This window comes from Diceros bicornis, chromosome 4 (genome assembly GCF_020826845.1).
Source record: "Diceros bicornis minor isolate mBicDic1 chromosome 4, mDicBic1.mat.cur, whole genome shotgun sequence".
Taxonomy (NCBI): domain Eukaryota; kingdom Metazoa; phylum Chordata; class Mammalia; order Perissodactyla; family Rhinocerotidae; genus Diceros; species Diceros bicornis.
This window is the reverse complement of record NC_080743.1, coordinates 6,243,289-6,266,565: the sequence shown is the minus strand read 5'-3', so window position 1 is coordinate 6,266,565 and position 23,277 is coordinate 6,243,289. Positions and strand designations below refer to the sequence as shown.

Here is a 23,277-nt window from a genome sequence, read left to right as displayed (position 1 = left end):
ATCCTAAAAGCAAGTGAGGGCTGGAAGGAGGTATAATATTCTGTTTCTCGGTTTCATTATCATTAGGCGGCGACTATATTGGATATTTAATTAAGATATTTGGATAGTTTTCAGCATTTACTGCTGGAAAATTCTTTAGAGAGCTTGCTATAGATAAGGCTGTGAAGTTGCATGAGTATTTTTCAGAGAACAATATGTGAGTCAAGTGTTGCCACAGACAGCTGATATTTTAGGCTACATTTCTAATCAGTGGTATCTTATAACTTGTCCCTTTACAACTCATGCCTTTAATTTGAATAAGAGTCTGCCAAGAAGTCTTTTTTCCTCCTCCCTTGAGGTTTATTCGGCCAAGATTTTTTCTATCAAGAGTAGCAGGAATTTTTAAATATTTTTAAAGACTATTTTAATTTCTTAGGGGAAAGAAAATACTAGTGAAAATAATTACTTATAAAATAATAATTGATTGTGAGACATAAAAGAATTACCATTTTGAGCTTTATTTGTGTACTTTAAAAATGGGCTTTAAAACTTTCCTGGATTAACCAAAATTCCAGGTAAGAAGAAACAGAGAGAGGGAAGTTGAAAGTGCTTACACGTTTTTTTCCCCCTTTCCCCAAATGTTTATTCATATTTTTAGGTTATAGTAATAGGTAAATTCTCTGAGGAGCGTTAGCGACCCTCAGAAATTCACAGCCATACAATTCCCCTATGTGTAGCTTACCTTTAAATATTCTCATTGTCCTAATGCTTGGTGGTCATAAAGATCTGCTTGAGGAAACCAGGGATCTGTACATAGGATAAAAATAACTAAGGACAGGCCTGTTCCACTCCCTAGACTGTGGTAGGAGTCGGGAAGTTACTGAGTCTGTTTGTGTTTCATTTTCCTCACCTTAAAAAGACAGTACTAATACCTTTCTCACAGAGCTGATGTGGGGTAACACATGCGAAGTGCATCAAACACATAGTGAAACATCAAGTTTTAGCTCTTCATATTGTTGTGGTGGCAGTGGCCCGAAAGAGCCAGGAAGGAGAGAACTGGCAGACTCACAAAAGTGCAGATGTTAACAGCCCCTGGTAAAGAGAAAGCCCCTGGTAAAGAGAAAGGGTTGGTTCAAGCATGAGATCTTCCAAACTGCACTTGAGCTATTTTCAAAGGGGCACCAAGAGCATGGCCCAAATCTCCCTGTCTTTCAAGTCTTGGGAAGATAAACAAGAGCCAGATGTAAGGGGGTGTGTGTGTGAGAGATGGGGGTGTGTGTGGCAGGAATGAGGCAACAGAGGAATAGGTGACTTTGAGGACTGGGGGCTGCATTTAGAAACAAGAAAACCACCAAGCTTGCTGCCACATGCCTGTAATATGACTCTTATTTCCCTGTGAAGGAATTGATTTAAAATCTTCTCAGAAGTTGATAATACTACATTCAGCCATGTTATATACACTGCCTGGCATGCAATAATATTTAAATCTTATTAAATATTGAAAATTGATTAATAATTGACTGACTCCTATCAGGAGGCAGAGTCTGGATGAAGGAGTTGATGTTAATAGTGTCACAGTGGAGTTAGAAGACCGTCAACTCCCGGCACTAGCACTAGCGCTTACGGAGGTGTGAACTTGGGAAGTCATTTCACTTCTGAAATGGTTTCATCACCTGCGAAAAGGGGAGACTACCTACCTAACAAGTTGTGGTTGAGATTAAGGTTATTTATAGCACCTGGAACATAGAGACACACTTTCTGTTATATTTTGTGTTAATGGAAAAAGGTTTAAAAATGATGACATATTGAAACACTTACGGTGTTACCAAATATGCTTGAATACGCATTGACACTCTATTACCTTAACGGGCTTTAATTTTCTCAACTAACTTCAATGCTTTTAGTAACGACAATTAATTCGACAATTAATATTTTCCTCCCCTCCACTGCCCCTCAGCACACTACACACTGAGATGCTATGAAGTGTTGTTTCTTGAGCACGTTTCAGTAACACCTAATCGTTGGCTTGCCGGACACTAACGGACAACTGGATTGACTCTAGAGAGCGCTTCTCCAAACAGCGCCTCTTGGAGGCTTGCCCAGGGTCTAGTGCTGCGGCGTCAGGAGCTAACATCAATTAGAGCGCCGGTCGCGACGGGCATCTCCCGCCGGGAAAGGCGCGCAGCTCTCCCTGCGATCGTCCACTGTCTTCTGCGTTAGCTCCGCTACCCGCGTTCACGTCCGCGCGAGCGGAGGCGTCTGCCGCCTCACGTTAAACAGAAGGGCCTCGACTCAGTACTGGGGATACAGGACGGCGACCCCAGCAACTGAGCCGCTAGGGACTTGGGACAGGTCGCCCCCGCCTTGGCGAGGCCGGGGCGGCCCCCCGACCCGAGCCCCGGAAGTTTGGGAGTCTCCAGTTGTCGGATCTGGGAGTCACCCTGACCTCCGGGGAGGTGGGGAAAGTTAGCCCCGGACCGGAGGCGAGTGAGTAAAAGCAAAGACAGAACTTTCGCGGGCAAAACCCGCCGTCACGTTTCCCTGTTTCCAGCGCAGCCCGAGACGCCGCGAGTTGAAGGGCGGCGAGAGCAGGTGGCAGGACTCCGCCCACCACCGCGCTTCCCCTCCCTCGGCTCGCGTGCTCCTCTCTCTCGGCGAGTCCTGCCTCTTGGGCGCGCGCGAAGAGTGGTCGCGCCCTGCATTCTGGGAACTGTAGTCCTGGCGCTGGGAGCCGCTTTGGGAGAAGCGACGCTGGCCTACATACCCCATGGTGCCCTGCGGCGCAGGCCGCTCCCGGATGTGTGCCTGGCGCCGGAAGAGAAGACGGCCCCCCTCTCTCGGCCCGGCCATCTTGTGGGAAGAGCTGAAGCAGGCGCTCTTGGCTCGGCGCGGCCCGCTGCAATCCGTGGAGGAACGCGCCGCCGAGCCACCATCATGCCTGGGCACTTACAGGAGGGCTTCGGCTGCGTGGTCACCAACCGATTCGACCAGTTATTTGACGACGAATCGGACCCTTTCGAGGTGTTGAAAGCAGCCGAGAACAAGAAAAAAGAAGCCGGCGGGGGCGGCGTTGGGGGCCCCGGGGCCAAGAGCGCAGCTCAGGCCGCAGCCCAGACCAACTCCAACGCGGCGGGCAAACAGCTGCGGAAGGAGTCCCAGAAAGACCGCAAGAACCCGCTGCCCGCCAGCGTCGGCGTGGTTGACAAGAAGGAGGAGACGCAGCCGCCCGTGGCGCTGAAGAAAGAAGGTAGAGCTGGGTCGGAGGCGGGGAGCCGGGCAGAGGGAGGGAGCGACGGGCTCGGGCCGCCGCGTGCTCCTGGAGCCCCGCGGCCCCGGAGACCTGCCGCCGATGCCTCACGTTCCCCGGCAGAAGCCCGGTCCTGCGAGGTGCGGGGAGCGCGGTGCCCGAGCGCGGCCCCGGGCCCGGGGTCGGGAGCTGGCCGCGGGCTGCAGCCTCGGTAGTGGCGGGGCGGGCGGCGCGGGGTGCACGGCCCGTGCTGCTCGGCGTGCTGCTGGGGTTGCAGGGGGTGTCTCCTGCCATCTTGTCCCCGAGGGCGCGGAGGACCCGGTGCAGAGCTGGGGTCGGAGGCACGCCTGACTCCTCCGTGTTCGGGGCTCAGTACGGTGGAGGAGGCTGCTGCTTTAGGGCCACACGTGCTGTATTGTCCCCTCGCCCCGTCACCTGTTAGAAGCTCAGTCACTCGCGGGGGGAGCTGAGCTGTCGGGGCGGAGGGAAATGCGGCTGCAGGTGGGGCGGGAGCGGGAATTCTGAACGAAGGCTGCGGTTGCAGGAAGCCGCCCTGAGGCTGGCGCTGGGTCGTGGCCCTTGTCCCGACCCCGCACTCAGTGTGCCCCGCGGGTGGCTGGGCTCGTGGGGGGCGTGCAGAGGCTGTCAGGACGCGCGGCGCCGCACGGCTCTGGAGCCTGCAGCTCCTCCTCCACGTGTGCGGGCAGCTCGGGCAGGATTTCAGTGGCGGGTAACTGTTGCTTCCAGGTCGCTGGGCGTCACAGGATTTCGTGAGCTTGAGTTTTGCGTTCTAACTCATTACGAGTTTGTCTTTGGTGGTGGAGGAAAAAGCAAAACCGTTGGGGGTAAGAAAGCATCCGTGACAAATAGCAAGGTGCAGGACCGAAGCTCTGAGTCCTTAAAGTTGCCTTTGTACGTTGAAAGTTGAAATTACCCTCTACTGCCACGTGCTCCTGAAAGGGCTTGTTTCTCATTAGCTTTAGTTCAATTCGGTAGCATTAAACTAATTTAAAAAATCAAAACAACTGTATTTAGGCTTTGGTTTAGGATTTTTTTTTTACATATAGAAGTTTTGTGAGGCTTGGAATGAAGAACCCAGGTGGTGAATAAAATAAAAGAATTCTTGTATTAAAAATACAGGTTGGAGGGAAGCACACGCTGGAGTCTTAGAAAGCATGTGTGTGTCACTTAGGCCGAATACCTGTTCAGTCAACTAAGCTTCATAGCAACCTGTAGTACAGTTGACTAAATCATTGCGTTTCTCTGTTTAGGAGCACTGGCTTGGGTGATTATTTAAACTATGCTCAACTTTACCTCCTTAATCACGTTAATCCAAAGAAAGCACATGAAAAAGTTGAGTCTGAAGTATAAATCTAAAATGTACCAGGTAGGTGTGTTCACACGTTTTAAGGTTCAAAGCATGAAGCATAGTTTAAATCCCTCAGTTGTTTTGATCATAAAGCCCACTTTTGAAATAAGCTTTTATTTAGAAACTAGTATCTTAAGTTCCAAAAATAGAGAATTGTCTCCAGTTTATAACCAGCACTGAGTTTGTCATTCAGTAGTTTTTCTTTGGGAAAACTTGCATAATAGCTATCAACATTTTTCTTAGATTAGCCTTTCACAGCACTCTTAACCTTAAATTGTGTAAAACATAGGCTTATAAATATAGGGAAAATGTTGCATGAAAAAGACTCATTTTGAGATCCTGCTACCTGTCAGTGGAAGTTCTGGGCATTGGGGAAGGAGAGACCTGTAAACCAAGTTCCTGCCTCTTGTGGGAAGGATTGTTACCCTGATCCTGTGCTCCGTGCCTTTGAATATAGGTCCTAGCACAACGCTGGACATAGCTTCGATGTGTATTTAATGTTTGTATGAAATAGTTGTGTAGCTTGTCTTTTGTTTATTGGGAGAACTTGAGAACCGACACCACACACTTGCACTGCGAGTGTAGATCAAGTTGTTTTTTTTTCCTAATATTAAAAGCCTGGAATCTGGTGAAAATCAAGTGAGCTTGGCGGAGTATGTGTAAATAATGTTGAGAGAAGACTGCATTTTTAAATGTCAATTATTGGATGAATTTATTTAGTAAGTTTTTTAGATTCTGTAACCCTAGTATTGAATATTGGGTGGGGAAGCAAGCCCTTGTTCATTTGGGTGTGTTTGGCTTGGATATCATCATTATAAGGACTGGTTCCATAGCTCCACCCAAATACACTGTACCTCTGACGAAATTTATTAAAATGCCTTGGCGTAAGATCTGCCATCTGTGGTCTGTCCTGAGAGTTTATGTGGAACTGACCTTAAAATTTCATTGAAGAGTTGATATTTACCATTTGATTCTAGTTACAAGCAACTGAACAATTGGGTGCATCCTCATGGTGTTCCACGTCTTAGAACCAGAGTGAATCAACTTAAGATCTTGTTGTAAAACCAATTCCTCAGCTGCTTTTTGACTGTCAGAAATGGTGGTTTGGCAATTACAGCATACCTGAAATTCTAGTCATGAATTTCAATCTACTTATCCTTAAGACTACTAATAATGCATATTGGTTGCTTTTGTGGGCCTCAAACACTAAGGAAAAAAGTAATAAAGGGGGAAATCAGTAAGGTTTCAGCCATCACTTAGTGCCACAAGTTTCTATTTCTTGTGTATTGCTTAAAAGGAGTCCGTGTGTGTGTGTGTGTGTGTGTGTGTGTGTTTGTGAAGTGTCTTTGAAAACAAAGATACTTGTAAGGGCAAACCAAGAGAAAAGCTCTCCATCCATAATAGTAAAATAACTGGACTATTTTCTATTGGTTGCATAACATTTTAAGTTAGGTGTGCATTGTATATACATATGTAAGTATACATATATGTAAACAAACAGTAATGGGAGAGGAAGAGGATGCTTTTTTTCTGGATAATAGCTATTTTAAAACTATGGAGATGTAATCCTAAATGTCATTTGTTTTCCTTTTCAGTTTTGTAGTTTTATAGAATTACCAATCTTTTTACTCTATTGCATTTTTTTTCTTTATCCTCCAGATTATGTAAAATAAAATAGTGACCCTTCACGGTTTTTTTGAGGGTCCTTATCTGGTGAGTGTGTTGATTTGCTTGGTTATTATTTCTGAATGGCTACTGGTGTTATCTTTGATATCTTTAAAGCCACAATGTATCATTTGCCTAAAATTTCTTCGATTTTAGAATTTTAAATTAAGAGACTGGCATCTTGAAAAGTGAGAGGAATAGTGGTTACCCAGATGCCCTCCAAGTCAGAGAGAATGCTTTAGGGCAAAAAATGATTTAGCAAACTAAATAGAAGTTTGAAATAAGTTTATTGTCTTTAAATAGGGATTTCTCTGAAGTACTTTGTTACACTTTAGAGATGCCCAGTGTTTATCTTTTTCAACGAGAAGTGCTAGTTAGTGGACTGAAAGGGGAGCAACTTTTTTTTAAACAGTCTAGGTCTAAATTTTTTGTGTTGCAAAAATAATTTGCTTATGCAGGTTATTTGTCATTTTAGGAATAAGACGCGTTGGAAGAAGACCTGATCAACAACTTCAAGGTGAAGGGAAAATAATTGATAGGAGACCAGAAAGGCGACCACCTCGTGAACGACGATTTGAAAAGCCACTTGAAGAAAAGGGCGAAGGAGGAGAATTTTCAGTTGATAGGCAAGATTTTTTTAATCTCTTCATGTTTTGTGAGTTTGTAGAGTCACATATTAACACAGAGCTATAAATTGGGCATAACTACCAGGTAGTAGTATAGGTGGTTACATTTATCAGTTTTTCAGAGAAACATCTGAATGTGCGCATTGTTATACTTCAGACATTTTGGTAACAGCTTTTATTATTATTTATTTATTTATTTATTTATTTATTTTTTGTGAGGAGATCAGCCCTGAGCTAACATCCGCCAATCCTCCTCTTTTTTTGCTGAGGAAGACGGCCCTGGGCTAACATCTGTGCCCATCTTCCTCCACTTTACATGGGACGCTGCCACAGCATGGCTTACCAAGCAGTGCGTCGGTGCGCGCCCGGGATCCGAACCAGCGAACCCCGGGCTGCCGCAGCGGAGCGCGCGCACTTAACCGCTTGCGCCACCAGGCCGGCCCCTGGTAACAGCTTTTAGTGTCGAGACTTACATTTCTTGTAATGAAACACTTCAGTTGAATTGATGGACAGTTTCTTTTCCTTGCTATCCCCTGATGTTGAGTTAATAGGAGAGTCCTGTTGGGTAGTTGTTTATAGCAAAACAGACTACTCATATTATGCAGGTTAGATGTGTTTGTTTTAATTTTTGAGTGTATTGGCAAATAGCAGTTTTACTGGATTATAATGTGAAATGAATAAAATGAAAACGTAGATGCAGTAGTAGTAAAGTTTTAGAGAATGCCAAAACAATTTTCTTGTTTCCTGAGAGCTTCCTAGTTGTTCTGATTTTTTTCATGTTTTTAGAAATAGACTATTTTTAATTTTCTAAAACATGTGTTTAACTGTTGGATTATGAGCCAGTAAATGTGTTGCTGTATTTTTGAGCCCTTGAATGCATTTCCCTTATTCCTTTTTCTGGAAACCTTGGAAGTATTAATATTTTTTATTTGTTATAGACCGATTATTGACCGACCTATCCGAGGCCGTGGTGGTCTTGGAAGAGGTCGAGGAGGCCGTGGACGTGGAATGGGCCGAGGAGATGGATTTGATTCTCGTGGCAAACGTGAATTTGACAGGCATAGTGGAAGTGATAGATCGTAAGTCTTATATTGGTTTTTATTGTATTTTTAGATTTGAATCTACTTCTTTAATAAAAAAAAATTTGAATTTCTAGAACTGAAGAGTATTATGTTAACTCAGTTTTGTTAGTTCTTTTTCACATTACAGTGGCCTGAAGCATGAGGACAAACGTGGAGGTAGCGGATCTCACAACTGGGGAACTGTCAAAGATGAATTAACGTTGGTATTCTGATTTTTTTAAATAAATAATTTTAATAAAATTGATTCTGTACATTACTAGAGGTTCACCCATAACCCTATTTAATTTTACTTGTGCCTGGGACAAGAATGGATGATCTTATCTCAGGTCTACTTCCTTATAAGATTATGTCTTGTTGGATATGTGTGGGTTATAATGTATCAAATAACCAATTTTTCTATAATTCAGTTTATGCAATATTAATTTTTCTTTTCATATGGAATGTAGCTTTTCCTGAAACCCTACGTTGAAGTTATTGGGTATTCTGATTTTCTGTGTCTTTAATAGTTTATTTTCTACCTATTGACCTTTCTGGTTGTTACAGACATTTAATAAGCTGGTGAAGCTTGCTTTGAGAACCAGCTTCTCTGTCCTGCTACTTTTCGAATAAAGTACTTGCACTGTAACTTGAATCAGTATGCATTTTTAAATTATTTTCTCTTAGAAATCTATTGGGGAGATAGATTTGGTAGGAAAAGACTCTTAGGGAATGTGAAGATTTTTAAATATTTTTGTATAAAGAATCCTGCAGTTACATGTAAATGGACCTAGATGCCTTTCTTTTTCTTTCTTTCCTTAGAGAGTCCCCAAAATACATTCAGAAACAAATATCTTATAATTGCAGTGACTTGGATCAATCAAATGTGACTGAGGAAACACCTGAAGGTGAAGAACATCCGGTTGCAGACACTGAAAATAAGTAAGTTGTTTTATGTGTAGTCGTAATGCTCCCGCATTGAAATCAGTTTGGATTTTTACCAAGAAAATAACCTGTAGATTTAATGCTGTTATTTGATGGCTTTTTAACAGGAGAGACTTTCATTGTATCCCAGTCCCTCAAATAGTATCTGTTTAAAGGAGTGCTTTACACATGTATATATTGGGCTCTAATAGTTTAAAAAAAAGAAATAGTTATTTCTATTTGAAATTACCATTATCAACTTAAAAAGATAAGGAAAATACATATTTTAGTAAAACCTGTTAGCCCTAAGCACAAAAATTAACTGTTTTAACCTGAGAGAAGAGGATAAGATATCATGCATTTTCCCTAACCACAGTACTTGGTAGAGAGTTTGTAGTGGATAATTCTAGTGACGGCTGTCCAGAGACATTGAATAGGTGGGAACTGGAAGCTGAAGTTGGGGGTTTCTAAAAATTAGGCCAAATAGTTGAATTTGTAGTATTTAGATCTAGTAGTTGAAAGTTTTTTGAACATTATACATATTTTATTCTGAGAGAGTTTAAAAGTAGAAAATATGACCATTTTAAAATTAGTTCCATCATCTCTTGGAAGGTTTTTTCCCATCAACATATAATTTGGAACATACATTATTGGCTTGTTTTAAAATGTATGAGGAGAACAAGGGCCAGAATATGTTATTAGTTCACCAGCTTCCTTAATCCTTTTCATTTTCTGAGTTTTTAGGTAGAAGGCTTGGTTTTGGAGTTTTCTTTTATTCAAGGATGGGAGAGTTTTAAAGATTTAAGTTATGCTGGTAGAAATAATTTAATGCCTTCCTCTAGTTTCCATTATGACAAACATAATTATATGCCAGTCATTTCTTACAGTATTGTGCTTTAAAGTCTTGCATTACAGATTATTTAGCTCAGTAATTCTTAACCAGGGCCATATTCAGATCAGTCAGGGAGGGGATGCTCTTCTAAACTTTCTTTTTCTCCAGGAAGAATTGTTCTTACGGTGAACCACTATAATGACTGCAGTATCATGTTTTGTGGGTTTGTTGGAATAAGGAATAATAATTGATGTACTGTTGGAGAGAGTAGATAAATACATGATCTTAAGTGATATGTTGAACTTAGGGTAATATAAATTCAGTTTTATGAAACTAGATGGAATCATAATTTTGTGTGGTAAACAAAATGTGAGTGGTGAGTTAAGTGAACCTTATGTAACAATAAGTACTTGACAATGCTGAACATAACTGTTGTTCCTTTACTAAAGAGCCCATGTTTAAAGCCCCTTAAAAGTGATCTGCAAAGATTATAACTTAATCAGAAGGAAATGATGTATGTGTAGGGTATTGGAAGCAAGCAAATAAGATTCTGACTGTGTTAGAGCAGTCTCTGCTCTTAGTCCAGTGTAGGGGAAAGCTGAACATAGCATTATATCTTGCATATGGAAGTGTAAATTCAAGAAGCACTGCTTTGGCTGACTTTGATTAACTCCCTTCTATATAGTTTCCATAGCCTCTGTTGTGTCTCATTTGATCCTTACAACAACTGTTGAAGGAAGGTAGGTGTCATGGTTTCGGGATGTGATAAAGGTATGCTGAGTTCTATTCTTGGCTGTGTCGCAACTTATGTGTAACTAGGACCTTCTTTCAATCCTTAGTTTTCTCATCTGTAAACTGACAGAGTTGGACTTGATAGCGAAGATCTTATCGATTCAATGTAAACTTGGTTTAGGAACTTTTAAGATGGGATTTGTCAAACAGTAAAGAGTAGCGTGGAAGGGAGATATTTGAGCTCTAAGGCTAACTAAATCACCTGCTATCTTTGGAAAGAAGCAGGGCTCCCAAAATAGCAAACAACTTGTTGGTGACAATTGGGAATTGAGATTAGACTAAAAAAGTTGATTCCTAGGCCTATGCTTTGTTTCTGTAAAAAGGTAAAAGGATAATATATAGTAGTTATAGACTGAGAATTTCATTTCCAAATAACTAATTTACTGTTAACTATTGAAAGCATTGTGTTTTCTGGAGAGTTCCATTACTAGTGAAACCTTAGTCTCCTGTCCATATACAAGTTTGTTCGAACGTTGGGGTATAGAGAATTTAGGATTTGTAGACACTTTATGTCTACCCTTAAATGTGTAGACACATTTTAAAGTTTGTTTTGCCTTAAGTGTTGTTAAAATAAAGGTTGCAGGAACAGTTCTTTTTTATTCTAGAATATGAAACTTGGTTGCTCACAGGCATCCTAGATGATTACCTTCATGTATCTTATGAGTTATATATTGTGGGAAATGATGGAAATTAAAAATGTGTTTTAGGAGAAGCTAGGCCAAGGTTTTTAATCACATAGGGGTACAGTTTTAAAACAAAGTGGTGTCATTTTTAAGAAATCTGTATTTTAGGTTTGGTAAACCAGTTTAAGGTTGTATTACTGATAGCTGATCATTTAAGAGTTTATGAAGATGAATTGTATATTCCTCGGTTATCCATACTTTCACTAATTCAGTAAGCATTGCATTCCTGGTGTCTACCAAGTTACATGTAGCCATTGGGTTACAAAGAAAACTGATCCTTCCATCCTTGGATGATAATCTCTAAAAGATTACCAATCAGCCAAGATTAATTTGCTTATAAGTTCTGTAGGTTTTATCAGCCCCTACCAGGTGTAAAACTTAAACATCTTTTCACAGGGAGAATGAGGTTGAAGAAGTAAAGGAAGAGGGTCCAAAAGAAATGACTTTGGATGAGTGGAAGGCTATTCAAAATAAGGACCGGGCAAAAGTAGAATTTAATATTCGCAAACCGAATGAAGGTGCTGATGGGCAGTGGAAGAAAGGATTTGTTCTTCATAAGTCAAAGAGTGAAGAGGTAAAATTAAGTTTTGTGGTGTTTGGAAAAGTTTAGATGTGTCTTGAATCGTATTTATTGTTTTTTAAAATTTCACGTGGATAATCTGTTTATAAAAAAGCAAAGCTCTATGTAGGATCATTGGGGCAAATATATTGCTCAAAAGAGAAAATAAACTACATTACTATATATTCCAAGAAATTGAGTCCTTCATTCAATCCATAATTATATTTAATGTGGTGGGTTTGGGTTTTTTCCCTAAAAAGCTGTCAGTCACTTGTATGTCATACAATTTATTAGTGTCTTAGAAATATGGTAGGTCTTTTCAAAGTTGTGATAATATTTTTAAAAATCTTGCGAAACTGGGAATCAGTAAAGGACTTGTATTAGGTTGAAAGGTTGACAGTTTCGTGTGGTTTAACCTAAAATAAAATGTGTGGTTTCATTCAGTATTCAACTTTTGAAACTACCTATGTCATATATAATGGTCAGGACTCTTCAGTAAATGGTAGTATCCTCTTTTACTGAGGAAGGATGTCTTATAAAAACCAGAGAATTTTACAGGTTTCCTTTACTTAGGAAACATGGAAACTAATGAAAATATTTGAGAAAGATATATTGGTGGCTTTTGATTTGGTAGCTTCTATTTAAGTCTTGGGGCACGTTCTTAGAGGAATGTCCCAGTGCTATATCCTTCTAGGGCTTGTGTAAGTATGAGATTCTAGTCATAAAGTTAAATTGAAATGTTACAAAGGCAACGTGCTATAAAAAGATTCAGGGGCTGGCCCCACAGCGGTTAAGTGCGCGCTCTCCGCTACTGGCGACCCAGGTTCAGATCCGGGTGTGCACTGACACACTGCTTGTCCGGCCATGCTGAGGCGTCCCACATACAGCAACTATAGAAGGATGTGCAACTATGACGTACAACTATCTGCTGGGCTTTGGGGAGAAAAAGGGAAAAAAAAGGAGGAGGATTGGCAACAGATGTTAGCTCAGGGCCGGTCTTCCTCAGCAAAAAGAGGAGGATTGGCATGTTAGCTCAGGGCTTGTCTTCCTCACAAAAAAAAAAAAAGATTCAGTAAGATCTTATTACATTTTAATTTTTTGAAAAAAACAGCTGTGAAACAAACTTGGAAATATTTAAAATAGTATTGAATTTGAAGAGATTAAATATTTTTCTAGGTTTAGAAATGATTTTTTAAACATTGCCTTCGTAAATAGTATAAATGAGGACATTGTCTCAAGTGTCAAGTCCTGTAGGAAAAAACATTTTGCTTCATTAGAACACTTGGTTATTTTTTCAAAGTTCTTAGAGATAAAGTTGCTTTGGTTATCTGGGTAAAACAAATAGGATTCCTGGTTAAAGAACCATGAAAGTTCACTTTGGGGAGATGGTTCATTTGAACAGTTATTAAACTGCTTAGGTTAATATGAAAAAGATTTACTTAGACGCCTTTGAGATAATTATTCTTAACTTTTTTGGAGTCCTGACAGAACTTCTCTCCAGAACAAGATACATACACAAATTTCTGATACAATTTTAAATCATTCCTTAATGCCCTGAAGCCTCTTCATGCATTTTATAGACATCAGGTTACGTATCCCAATTTTAAGTATTATTTTACATTGAGCTTTTCAGAAATTATTATACAAGGTGATGTATATGATTAGAAATTTTTGAAAATTATAAAACGTGAAATTGGTTCTAAATAACTTTGAAACCAGAACATTTTCGTTATCGAGCCATTTTGACGTGTTTGGGATCTTAGGGTTACGTTGCCTTTTAGATGGGTACTTGTTGAAATCTGGCCTTATTGGCATATGTGGCCTTATCATTTGAATATATGTAGGTCTTCAGGTTTGTTATGTATGACACTTTAAGTGCTCTTTCTCCATCCTCACAACAAATATGAAGTAGTTAGGGAAAAGAAGAAACTTGTTAGAAATGGAGAACTGAGTTACAGTGGTATCGACAAAGCTGAAACCATAGCCCTTATTTCCTAATTATTACTCATTACTCGAGAAAAAAAAATTTTGCAGATTTATCCTACTAGTTACCTTGAAGGTTAGGGATGTGCCCTGAACATCCAAACTTCCTTTTTATTATTGTAATAAAATCTTTGAGGAGTTCCAGTAGTGTATCAACTTATGCTTTTTGGCTTCTGTTTTCTAGAAACTTAAGAAAAAGCTTCTAATTAATGAATTGATATCATTGCTTTGCAATAGCAAACATTTAAAAATTAGACAATTAGTGTTGACTTTAATTTGCTAGTGGTTTTGTAAATTTACTTTTTTGTTATGGGCTCCTTTAAAATTATTGTTTTAGAGGCTGGCCCGGTGGTGTAGTGGTCAAGTTCAAGCGCTCCACTTTGGCTGCCCAGAGTTCATGGGTTTGGATCCCGTGCGCGGACTGAAACATGGCTTATCAAGCCATGCTGTGGCAGTGTCCCATATAAAGTGGAGGAAGATGGGCAAGGATGTTAGCCCAGGGCCCATCTTCCTCAGCAAAAAGAGGAGGATTGGCAACAGGTGTTAGCTCAGGGCTAATCTTCCTCACACACAAAAAGATAAATAAAATAAAATTACTATTTTAAAGAGAAACTTCTATTGCCTTTAAATTAGCTTGGCCTGGCACTAAGGAATGATGTTTAATTTGGGTGTTAGGTGATTAAAGGGGTGAAAACATGGATAGAAATACGAAATTTATTTGTACTTTAAAGAGTAGTTAACAGATGTAATATAAGATTTTTAGAAAGAACAAAATGTTCATTATTCCTTCAGAAAAGAGAAAGATTATACATTTATTTAGAAGAATTAAAATGTTGTTTGAAGTAGTATAAGAATAGTTTCCAACTAGAAGGTTAAAACCTATTTATTACATATATACAAAGAAATCGGGCATTAAGCAGTGTAAAATTCTCTGGCTTTTTTTGCAGACTGGGTCATTTAGCTTGTGCATAAATACAAAGGAGTATTTGGATTTCACAAACATGAAGGCTTCGTTTTTAAGAAGCTTCCTTTGGTATATTTAAAGTGTGGTTTTATTTGTGCACAGCTTTTCAGGGTTCTTCTCCTGTAAAGTTGTGTTTTACTTGAATCTGTAGCTCTCCAATTTATGTGAAATAATGTATAATCGTACATGAACAGAAAAGCATTCTGAGAAGTCTGTACACAATTTCTTTTCCCAAGTCACAGTTGGAAGAATATAGAACTGAAGTTTTTCTTTATAACTTATAAAGAGATTCATCACCCAGTGGCTGGCTTTCACTTAAATTTTTAGGCTCATGCTGACGAGTCGGTTATGGACCATCATTTCCGGAAGCCAGCAAATGATATAACGTCTCAGCTGGAGATCAATTTTGGAGACCTTGGCCGCCCAGGACGTGGTGGCAGGGGAGGACGAGGTGGCCGTGGGCGTGGTGGACGTCCAAACCGTGGTAGCAGGACTGACAAGGTAATTTTAAGATTTTTTTTACCCTTTTAAGTCATTGGAGGACCTTTTTTGGTAAACCACTGCCCTGGGTCTTTTGGGGACATAAATAGAAGAAGAAAAAGAGGTAGACATGCCTTCAAGAAACTGCATTTTAGGTTATGTTTTTGTTTACAGCGCTTAAATGACTGTTTGAATAGTGCTACCAGTAGAGTTAAATTACCACCCTTTATTGAGTTCATATTAGGTGCTGGTCATGTGCTGTGCTAGGCGTTTCACATTTTGTTACTATGTTGACATCCCCATTTTACAAAAGAGGAAATTCAGGTAGGGAATCATGTTAACTGGCTTTTGCCAAGGTCTACCTGAAATGCCAACTATTTCCTTTGCCTTGAGTCTTCACTGCTTTTTTGGTCTCAGCTTAACATAACCTTTGTGTCCATTGTATAATTGTGTGACACTCACTAGGTGATTGTTGACACCTTTTTGTTCTTGATTTCTTACTAGACTGTTCTGTTAAGAGCTGGGATTGATTTTTGTCCGACTTTCTGTAATCTCCAATGCCTTGCACAGTGTATGACACAAAACAAATTCTTACGAAATATTTTGATAGAAGCCCTAGTAATTGATAGATTTGAACTCTGATCTGTCTGGTACCAAAGTCCATGCTTTAATGACAAGATTTTATTAAACTAATACATACAGTTAGTTTGGGTTAGTTCATTTTCTCTTATGGTCTAGATAGGAAACCATAATGTCCACCTGAATTCTCAATACCTCATATACAAATTTGGGGGACCCACCTGCTTGATTGAGTCTGTCAGTGTTTGATTATAGTGGTAACTTAATATAGATTTTATGGTCACCAATAACAATGTGATGATATTTTGTTTCTGTTTCTTTCTCTGACATCAGTTCTTTTTAAAGGCCAGTGTTGTGTATATGGACCTTTTCAATATATATTTTTTGTTGTTTTGTTATTTGTACTTAACTGTAAATAGCAGTTGGGTTCTTTTCTAACATTGATGGATGTGCTGCTTAAATAATTGTAATCAGTTTCTTAGCCTGCTTTCAAATTGATGCTTTTCTTATTTAGCAAATGGGGAAGATGTGAGAATACTGAACAACAAAGTAAGAATCCACATATGTATCCCATCCACATATATATCCCCAAGTAAGAATCCACATATATATCCTACTTGTGTGATTTATTTGAAAAATAACCCACGCTGTTTCTAGGGACTCTTCTTAGGTCTTGATAGAAATTCAGGATAAGGCTCACTGCAAATATTTGTAGTCCTATTCTGATCCATAATTTTGCCTTTTAAGTAAAAGCTTTGACACATTTTACTTAGTATTTAACTTCAGGATTTTTTAGAGTTCTGTGTCTAAATGTAGACACTGGCAATTTATTTTCAAGAGTTGAGAATTGTTAATTTTGGTTTGTTTCTTTTTCAGTCAAGTGCTTCTGCTCCTGATGTAGATGACCCAGAGGCATTCCCAGCTCTGGCTTAACTGGATGCCATAAAACAACCCTGGTTCCTTTGTGGACCCTCCTCTCTGAAGTTTTGCATGCTTAAGGATCCCAAACGACTAAGAAATTTAAAAAAAAAAGACTGTCATTCATACCATTCACACCTAAAGACTGAATTTTATCTGTTTTGAAAATGAACTTCTCTCGCTACACAGAAGTAACAATATGGTAGTCAGTTTTGTATTTAGAAATGTATTGGTAGCAGGGATGTTTTCATAATTTTCAGAGATTATGCATTCTTCATGAATACTTTTGTATTGCTGCTTGCAAATATGCATTTCCAAACTTGAAATATAGGTGTGAACAGTGTGTACCAGTTTAAAGCTTTCACTTCATTGTGTTTTTTAATTAAGGATTTAGATGTTCCCCCAATTACAAACTGGTTTTAAATATTGGACATAATATCAGTTTTAATACCTGCTTTGCATTTTCACACATGGTCAACTGGGACGTGTAAACTTTGTCAAATTTTATGCTGTGTGGATACTAACTACTTTATGTATTTTAACTTAGTTTTAATATTTTCATTTCTGGGGAAAATCTTTTTTCACTTCTCATGATAGCTGTTATATATGCTAAATCTTTATATACAGAAATATCAGTACTTGAACAGATTCAAAGCACATTGGTTTATTATAATCCTCTGCTCCTCCTGCATGGTTCATTAGGTTCAAATTATAAATGATTCACAGTTTCAACTAGATTGACTTTTAAAATGTATGACTTTCCAATTTTTAAACCAAACTAGACACCTTACTGGTGAAAGTTGCTCAAGCTACTTGTTAGACACATCTTGTCAAGCAAAGTAGTTTTATGGGTATTGGGTTTTTCCGTTCCAGCAGGGTGGGTGGGACAAGTTGATTTGGCTAATGCGTAATATTTAAACTGCTCTGTAAAATAAGTGGCCACTCAGTATGATTTTTTTTGTGTGAAACGTTTCAAATCAAAATTGTACGTGCATAATCAACAACCCTTTAACCCTTCCTTGTTCTAAAGAAACCAAAGGGCACTGGTTAGTATGGTAAGATGGGGGAGAATGTTAATTTTTAGAATTTGGAAAGCAGACAGCTTTACTTTATAAGGTTGGAACAGCAGCACCATCCATGAAATATAAACCAAAAATCTTAATGTTTCTGAATTTCCTATATTACTATTAATTTTGGTCTTAAGTTGATAGATGACTGTTCCACAGAAGGTGATAAATGTCTTTTACCTTTCTCCGTTAGAAAATTAGGTTCATAATGGATTCCTTGATCAGGAACATCACCACTTACTAAAACATGGAGAGAATGATCAATAAACAGGTTTTCTAGGCTGTTACTTTTAGTCTTCTGCCACATTTATTAAGATAAACAGGAAAGGAGTTTTATTTACAGTTTTAAAGATCTTTTGTCACTCAGTTTTTAGTAATTTTTCCACCTATTATGGTAATGTCCAGTTTTAAAAATATTGAAGATCTTAAATCATAAAATGTCTGCTACTTAGCTGATTAGTTCTCCCATATACTTCTAAAAGAGAGAAATTGTACACTATAAGAGTTAATCGTTTGGATTAGATGTATTAATCTAGTTACCTACTAGTTTGACATCTTAGGAAGGAGGTAATTGGTTTTTAATGATGGATAAACTTGTGCTGGTGTTTTGGATCTTATGATGCTGAGCATGTTCTGCACTGGTGCTAATGTCTAACATGGTTTTATATTTACAAACGTACCTGCTACCCAGAGGCAAGTATTAACTTAGTCCATATGGACTATTGACCCCTCTTGAGATTGCAACATACTCACTCCTAAATCAGTGTGTTTAGACTTTCAAGTATCTTAACTTGTTTCTGGACATGTAACATGTTTATAAACCTCTTGATTTCTAGCAACATATAGAAAACACCTATTAAAAACACTTCACAAGTTCTACTCGCTGTCAGCCGTTGCTGGCATTGTGTCACTAGAGAATACACAGCAATATCTGGTATGTTGCAAGCTTTCAAGATAGCCTGAACTTTAAAAAGTTGGTCCATTAGTTGTATCTGATGGATGTAAATTTGCCTCCTAGTTCACTTTGTGTCAAGAGCTAAAACTGTGAACCTAACTTTCTCTTATTGGTGGGTAATAACTGAAAATAAAGATTTTATTTTCATGCTCACTTCTTAAAAGTCATAAAAACAAATAGGAGCCCATTTATCGTCACGTGTTTTCTGACCTGTGTGCACCCTCAAGATAATGCTCATACTTCATTTTTTCCCCTTATATTTAGGTTTGGTTTATGTGGGATTTATGTTAAACCAGGCTGTCCAATCACTTTTTTGAGGGATACCTATTTTAATGAGTATTATAATTAGAAAGTTGAATTTTTATTTTGAGGAAGATTGGCGCTGAGCTAACATTTGTTGCCAGTCTTCCTTTTTTTTTCTTTTTTTCTCCCAGAGCCACAGTACATAGTTACATATCCTAGTTGTAAGTCCTTCTAGTTCTCCTGTGGGATGCCGCCTCAGCATAGTTTGGTGAGTGGTTTGTAGGTCCGCGAACCCACGAACCCTGCCACGAACCCTGCCGCAGTGGAGCTCACCAACTTAACCGCTGCGCCACCGGGCCAGCCCCCTAGGAAGTTGAATTCTTAACTTAAAATGAATTGAAAGGATGACGTTCCTCTTAGCAAATCTGAATGTGGAGGTTATACTGAATGCCCTTTTTTATTTTCTTTTGATGAGCAAGGTATAATAGTCTAAAGAAAAGCCCTTAATGGATATAGATCCCTGAATAATAATGGTGGCAGATTGAATGTTTTCGTGAACTAATATCTTGATGCTTTTAAATGCAAATGATGCCAGAGTTGATATTTTTTAAGATGTTTTCAGCTTGCATTGAAATGATTGGGGTATGGTTTCTTTTTTAGTTAAATACTATTCGAGACCTGTGTGGAGTTATGAAAGATTTTAAAATGTGTCACTAGGTACTATTCCTTTATTCAGTTTTATTTTAAAAGTGGAAGCAGAACACATCATCTCCAGGCTTGTAAATCTATTTGGGCTTATTTTTTTGCATGGGTTTGGAGGGAGAAGATTAACAACTCATTCTGATTGTGTTATTTTTCTAATTGTCAGAGGTGGTGTGCTGAAATAGAAAAACTACTATGGGGCCTCGTGGCTTAGCGGTTAAGTGCGTGCGCTCTGCTACTGGCAGCCCAGGTTCGGATCCCGGGCACACACCGACGCACCGCTTCTCCGGCCATGCTGAGGCCGCGTCCCACATACAGCAGCTAGAAGGATGTGCAACTATGACATACAACTATCTACTGGGGCTTTGGGGGAAAAAAAGGAGGATTGGCAATAGATGTTAGCTCAGAGCCGGTCTTCCTCAGCAAAAAGAGGAGGATTAGCATGGATGTTAGCTCAGCGCTGGTCTTCCTCACAAAAAAAAAGAAAGAAAAATTACTATGCTATTAGGGAGTTGCATACAAAGTGTAGTACATTGGACTTTTCAAATATATCTTTAAGAGCTCTAGCATTATGTTGAAGGAAGCAACAAGTATTAAAAGGGTAAAAGAAAACCTTAGGGAGAAATGTGAAGCTGCTAGAATGGAAAGATTTTGACTTTAAGGTAAGATTGTTCAGGTATATTAATGGACATCTATCCCAATGTTAAAGTAACTGGTAATAGCAAATTCTAGGGCTCAGGTGCATGCAGTTCTACTTTCTAAAGAAAGTAAAGGCTTAGAAAATAGATTCTAACCCAAACGTTTGTAATTCAACTGATATTAACATGTAAATAAGTTATTTCGGAAGTCTGAACACTTACAAGTCAGATCTTGAAGTTAACTGGAGAAAGCCCAGAACTTGATTACTAGTATGCTCTGCTGTCTAGTAATAAGGCAGTAAAATGATCTCTAAACAAATTTCCAGACCTAGTAATTAGTGAAATAATTTATCAACGTCGTTTGCAAAATTGTCAGGTTTTATCATTGAGATATAAATTGGCAACTTTCAAAAGTTTGTGTTCAGTTACTTATGTTAGGCAAATGAGGTTATATGAGAAGTGATTGAAATGTCTATTTCAGGCTGAGAGGAATTTACTAAATCAAAGAATATAAGGAAAGAAAGCTAACCTGAAGGATGAGAAGCTTAATATCAGAAACTGGGTAAGATATAATTAAAGCCATCAAGATTTTGGCTACAGAGGAAAGTACTGACATTAGAAATGAGTGTCATTGAAATGTGCCATATCCAAGCCAAGGGTCAGCAAATTTTAACTTGTGGCCTGTTTTTGTACAGTCCTTGAGCCAAGAATGGCTTCTGCATTTTTAAATAAAAATATAGTATTCTACAAAGATACATGTAGCCCACAGAGCCTGAAACATCATCTGGTCCTTGACAGAAAATGTGCGCTGACCCCTAATCAAAGCTATCTCTCACAGGTCAGCATAAGAGTTCTTTTAAAGTAAAAACTAAGTTCTGGGTACAAATTAAATCATCCTACCCCATGGAAAGTTGTGAAATTAGTATTTTAAAGCAAATTTTTTGTCCCTTATCTGTCTAATCAGAATATGAGGGCAAGGTATCTGGCAGCCTATAAGTTAAGGTGGTCTTGTTATTTTTAAAAAAGATTGTGTAGCTTGCTACCTAAATATGTTCTTCTAAAAGCTGTTAAGGAAAGGATAAATTTGCTGTAAAAGTAAGCTTAATGCCACAATTATAGTTGAATGTTTCACATTTGGTGGCACTTGTCATTTAGTGCTGAGATCTTGCTGTCATGCCAATTTATTTTCCCATGAGGTGAGAATTCTGAACATTTTGTGTAATTTAGAAAACGTCTGCTTTAATTAACTCCATGGTTCGAGCCTGGGGCAGGAATTAGTGGCTTTTGAGGACTATTTCTCAGAGCTTAATCAGGAAAATACCCATTTGGGCAGAATTAAGCTTTTGTGCCATTGATTACTGTATTAAGTAACTGGGAGTCAGTTCACGTCTAAATGGAAGGAAAGACAAGGTGAGAAATGGTCCATACAAGTTAGAAATAATTTACTGAATTATGTATTTGAGGTGTTCATTATGTAGGTACTTAGTGTTTTAAATCAGTAAAGAAGAAATGAGAGTCCAATTGTTTTTGCTGCTCATTTGGGGGCCTGTGGCAGTTCCTGGTGCACTTGTATGTGTGTTTTAAGTTTTGTGCGTGAAAGACAAAAGATAACCTGGTGATAACCTGACAATTCTGATTCAATTTGGATTTTTTTATCCTATTTAGATAATCGATTCATACCAGGTGATGAGACAATTGCTCTCAACTGATCTTGCTATGGCTTTATTCCCTAAATAGCTGCATTAAGTGCTACTGGTATGAAATGTGAACAGAGAAGGGCTAATATTCAGGATTTTGATATTATTTGGTGAACTAAGGAAAATGGGAAGTAGCATATCTTTGGACAGTATTTACACTGTCACTTTAATTGCAAGTTTTAGCTGATTTCATTTCTTGCATAGATTTTAGGACCTAAAAAGTTCTCTAGTTTGAAGAAATGGCGTTGGTTTTCATCTACCTAGAATGAAGATTCTGTATAAAGTTGTCCAGCTCAACTTGGTTCTAGGCATTTTCCTAGAATTGTGTCAGTTTGGGACTAAAATGTGATATTAGCTGATGAATAATTTTGTTTTGGGAACTTTGCATGTTGAATTCTCCTTTTACACCGCGCGTGTAATCCATAGTGAATGTTCTCTGTTTGGCAACCACACGGACAGTACTTAGAAGAGCACATGTTTAGAGGGTTTGTCAAGCGCAGACTGCTGAGGGTTGTTTTGGAAGTTGGTGACTAAACACATCAAAGGAGATGGTAGAGTTCTCCCCTCCCTCCCCCGCCTGGTTTCATGGCTGAAAATGTTTAGGCTTTCATGATTGGCGAATTGAACTAAACACAGATACCATTATTATTTTTTGGGGGGGGGAGGAACAGTGGCCCTGAGCTAACATCGGTGCCCATCTGCCTCTATTTTGTATGTGGGATTCCGCCACAGCATGGCTTGATGTAGGGGTATGTAGGTCGGTGCCTGGGATCTGAACCTGCGAATCCTGGGCCGCCGAAGCGGAGTGCGAAAACCTAACCATTAGGCGACCAGGCCAGCCCCATGCAGATATTTTATCTTTTGTATATGGTTTATCTTTTCTCTGGAAATTCTGAATTTTCAGTGAAGCTTCCACACTTTTTGTTCAGTATAAAAGGAAGAACTTTTCCTAAAAAGGGTAAATAATTTGGTTTCAACTTGATTTTGTGAACACATTTACGGAGGCTTCACTTAGGTGCCAAAGTCTGTTAAGAGCTTCTGAAGAATGCATGGGAAGACTGGATTGGATAAAGCTACATTTTAAGACAGATGTTCAGTGGTCGCTAGTCATAGGCAAAAACCAGCATACCTAGCAGGTATATTGTATGTGCTTCAGACCACTGTATTTTGTTCATAACAGTATCCCTTGAAGATTGAGTGGCATTTAGTCACTATATCAGCAGAATCCAGCAAAGTGTTGCTAACAGTTGGACTGACTCCTCTGTTTCTTGAGTCAAATGGCAGAGCTGGAAGTCGTGTTGACTGAAGCAGAGAAGT

At 39.0% G+C, this 23,277-nt stretch overlaps 1 protein-coding gene across 4 annotated transcripts; it reads left to right on the top strand.

Annotated features, from left to right (window-relative positions):
* The first annotated feature begins 2,826 nt into the window (after window positions 1–2,826).
* SERBP1 (SERPINE1 mRNA binding protein 1) lies at window positions 2,827–18,833 on the top strand. 4 transcript variants are annotated; one of them, XM_058538262.1, is made up of 8 exons: window positions 2,827–3,226; window positions 6,736–6,886; window positions 7,825–7,965; window positions 8,096–8,167; window positions 8,767–8,886; window positions 11,572–11,749; window positions 15,009–15,182; window positions 16,617–18,833. In XM_058538262.1, exons 1-8 carry the CDS (start codon window positions 2,914–2,916, stop codon window positions 16,671–16,673), a joined length of 1,206 nt encoding a protein of 401 aa, XP_058394245.1. In that variant the 5' UTR covers window positions 2,827–2,913; the 3' UTR covers window positions 16,674–18,833. The 4 variants fall into 4 exon arrangements, with proteins under 4 accessions (XP_058394245.1, XP_058394244.1, XP_058394246.1 ...); XM_058538261.1 differs by having other exon boundaries at window positions 8,078–8,167; XM_058538263.1 differs by having other exon boundaries at window positions 2,828–3,226; window positions 8,078–8,167; window positions 8,812–8,886.
* Window positions 18,834–23,277: the final 4,444 nt, after the last annotated feature.

Excerpts from the sequence above, each read along its gene's own strand:
- SERBP1 (XM_058538261.1), top strand. The coding sequence starts at position 2,914 with ATGCCTGGGCACTTACAGGAGGGCTTCGGCTGCGTGGTCACCAACCGA. Across the intron at positions 8,887-11,571 it reads GTTGCAGACACTGAAAATAA|GGAGAATGAGGTTGAAGAAG; the intron begins GTAAGTTGTTTT and ends ATCTTTTCACAG. Across the intron at positions 15,183-16,616 it reads GTGGTAGCAGGACTGACAAG|TCAAGTGCTTCTGCTCCTGA; the intron begins GTAATTTTAAGA and ends TTTCTTTTTCAG.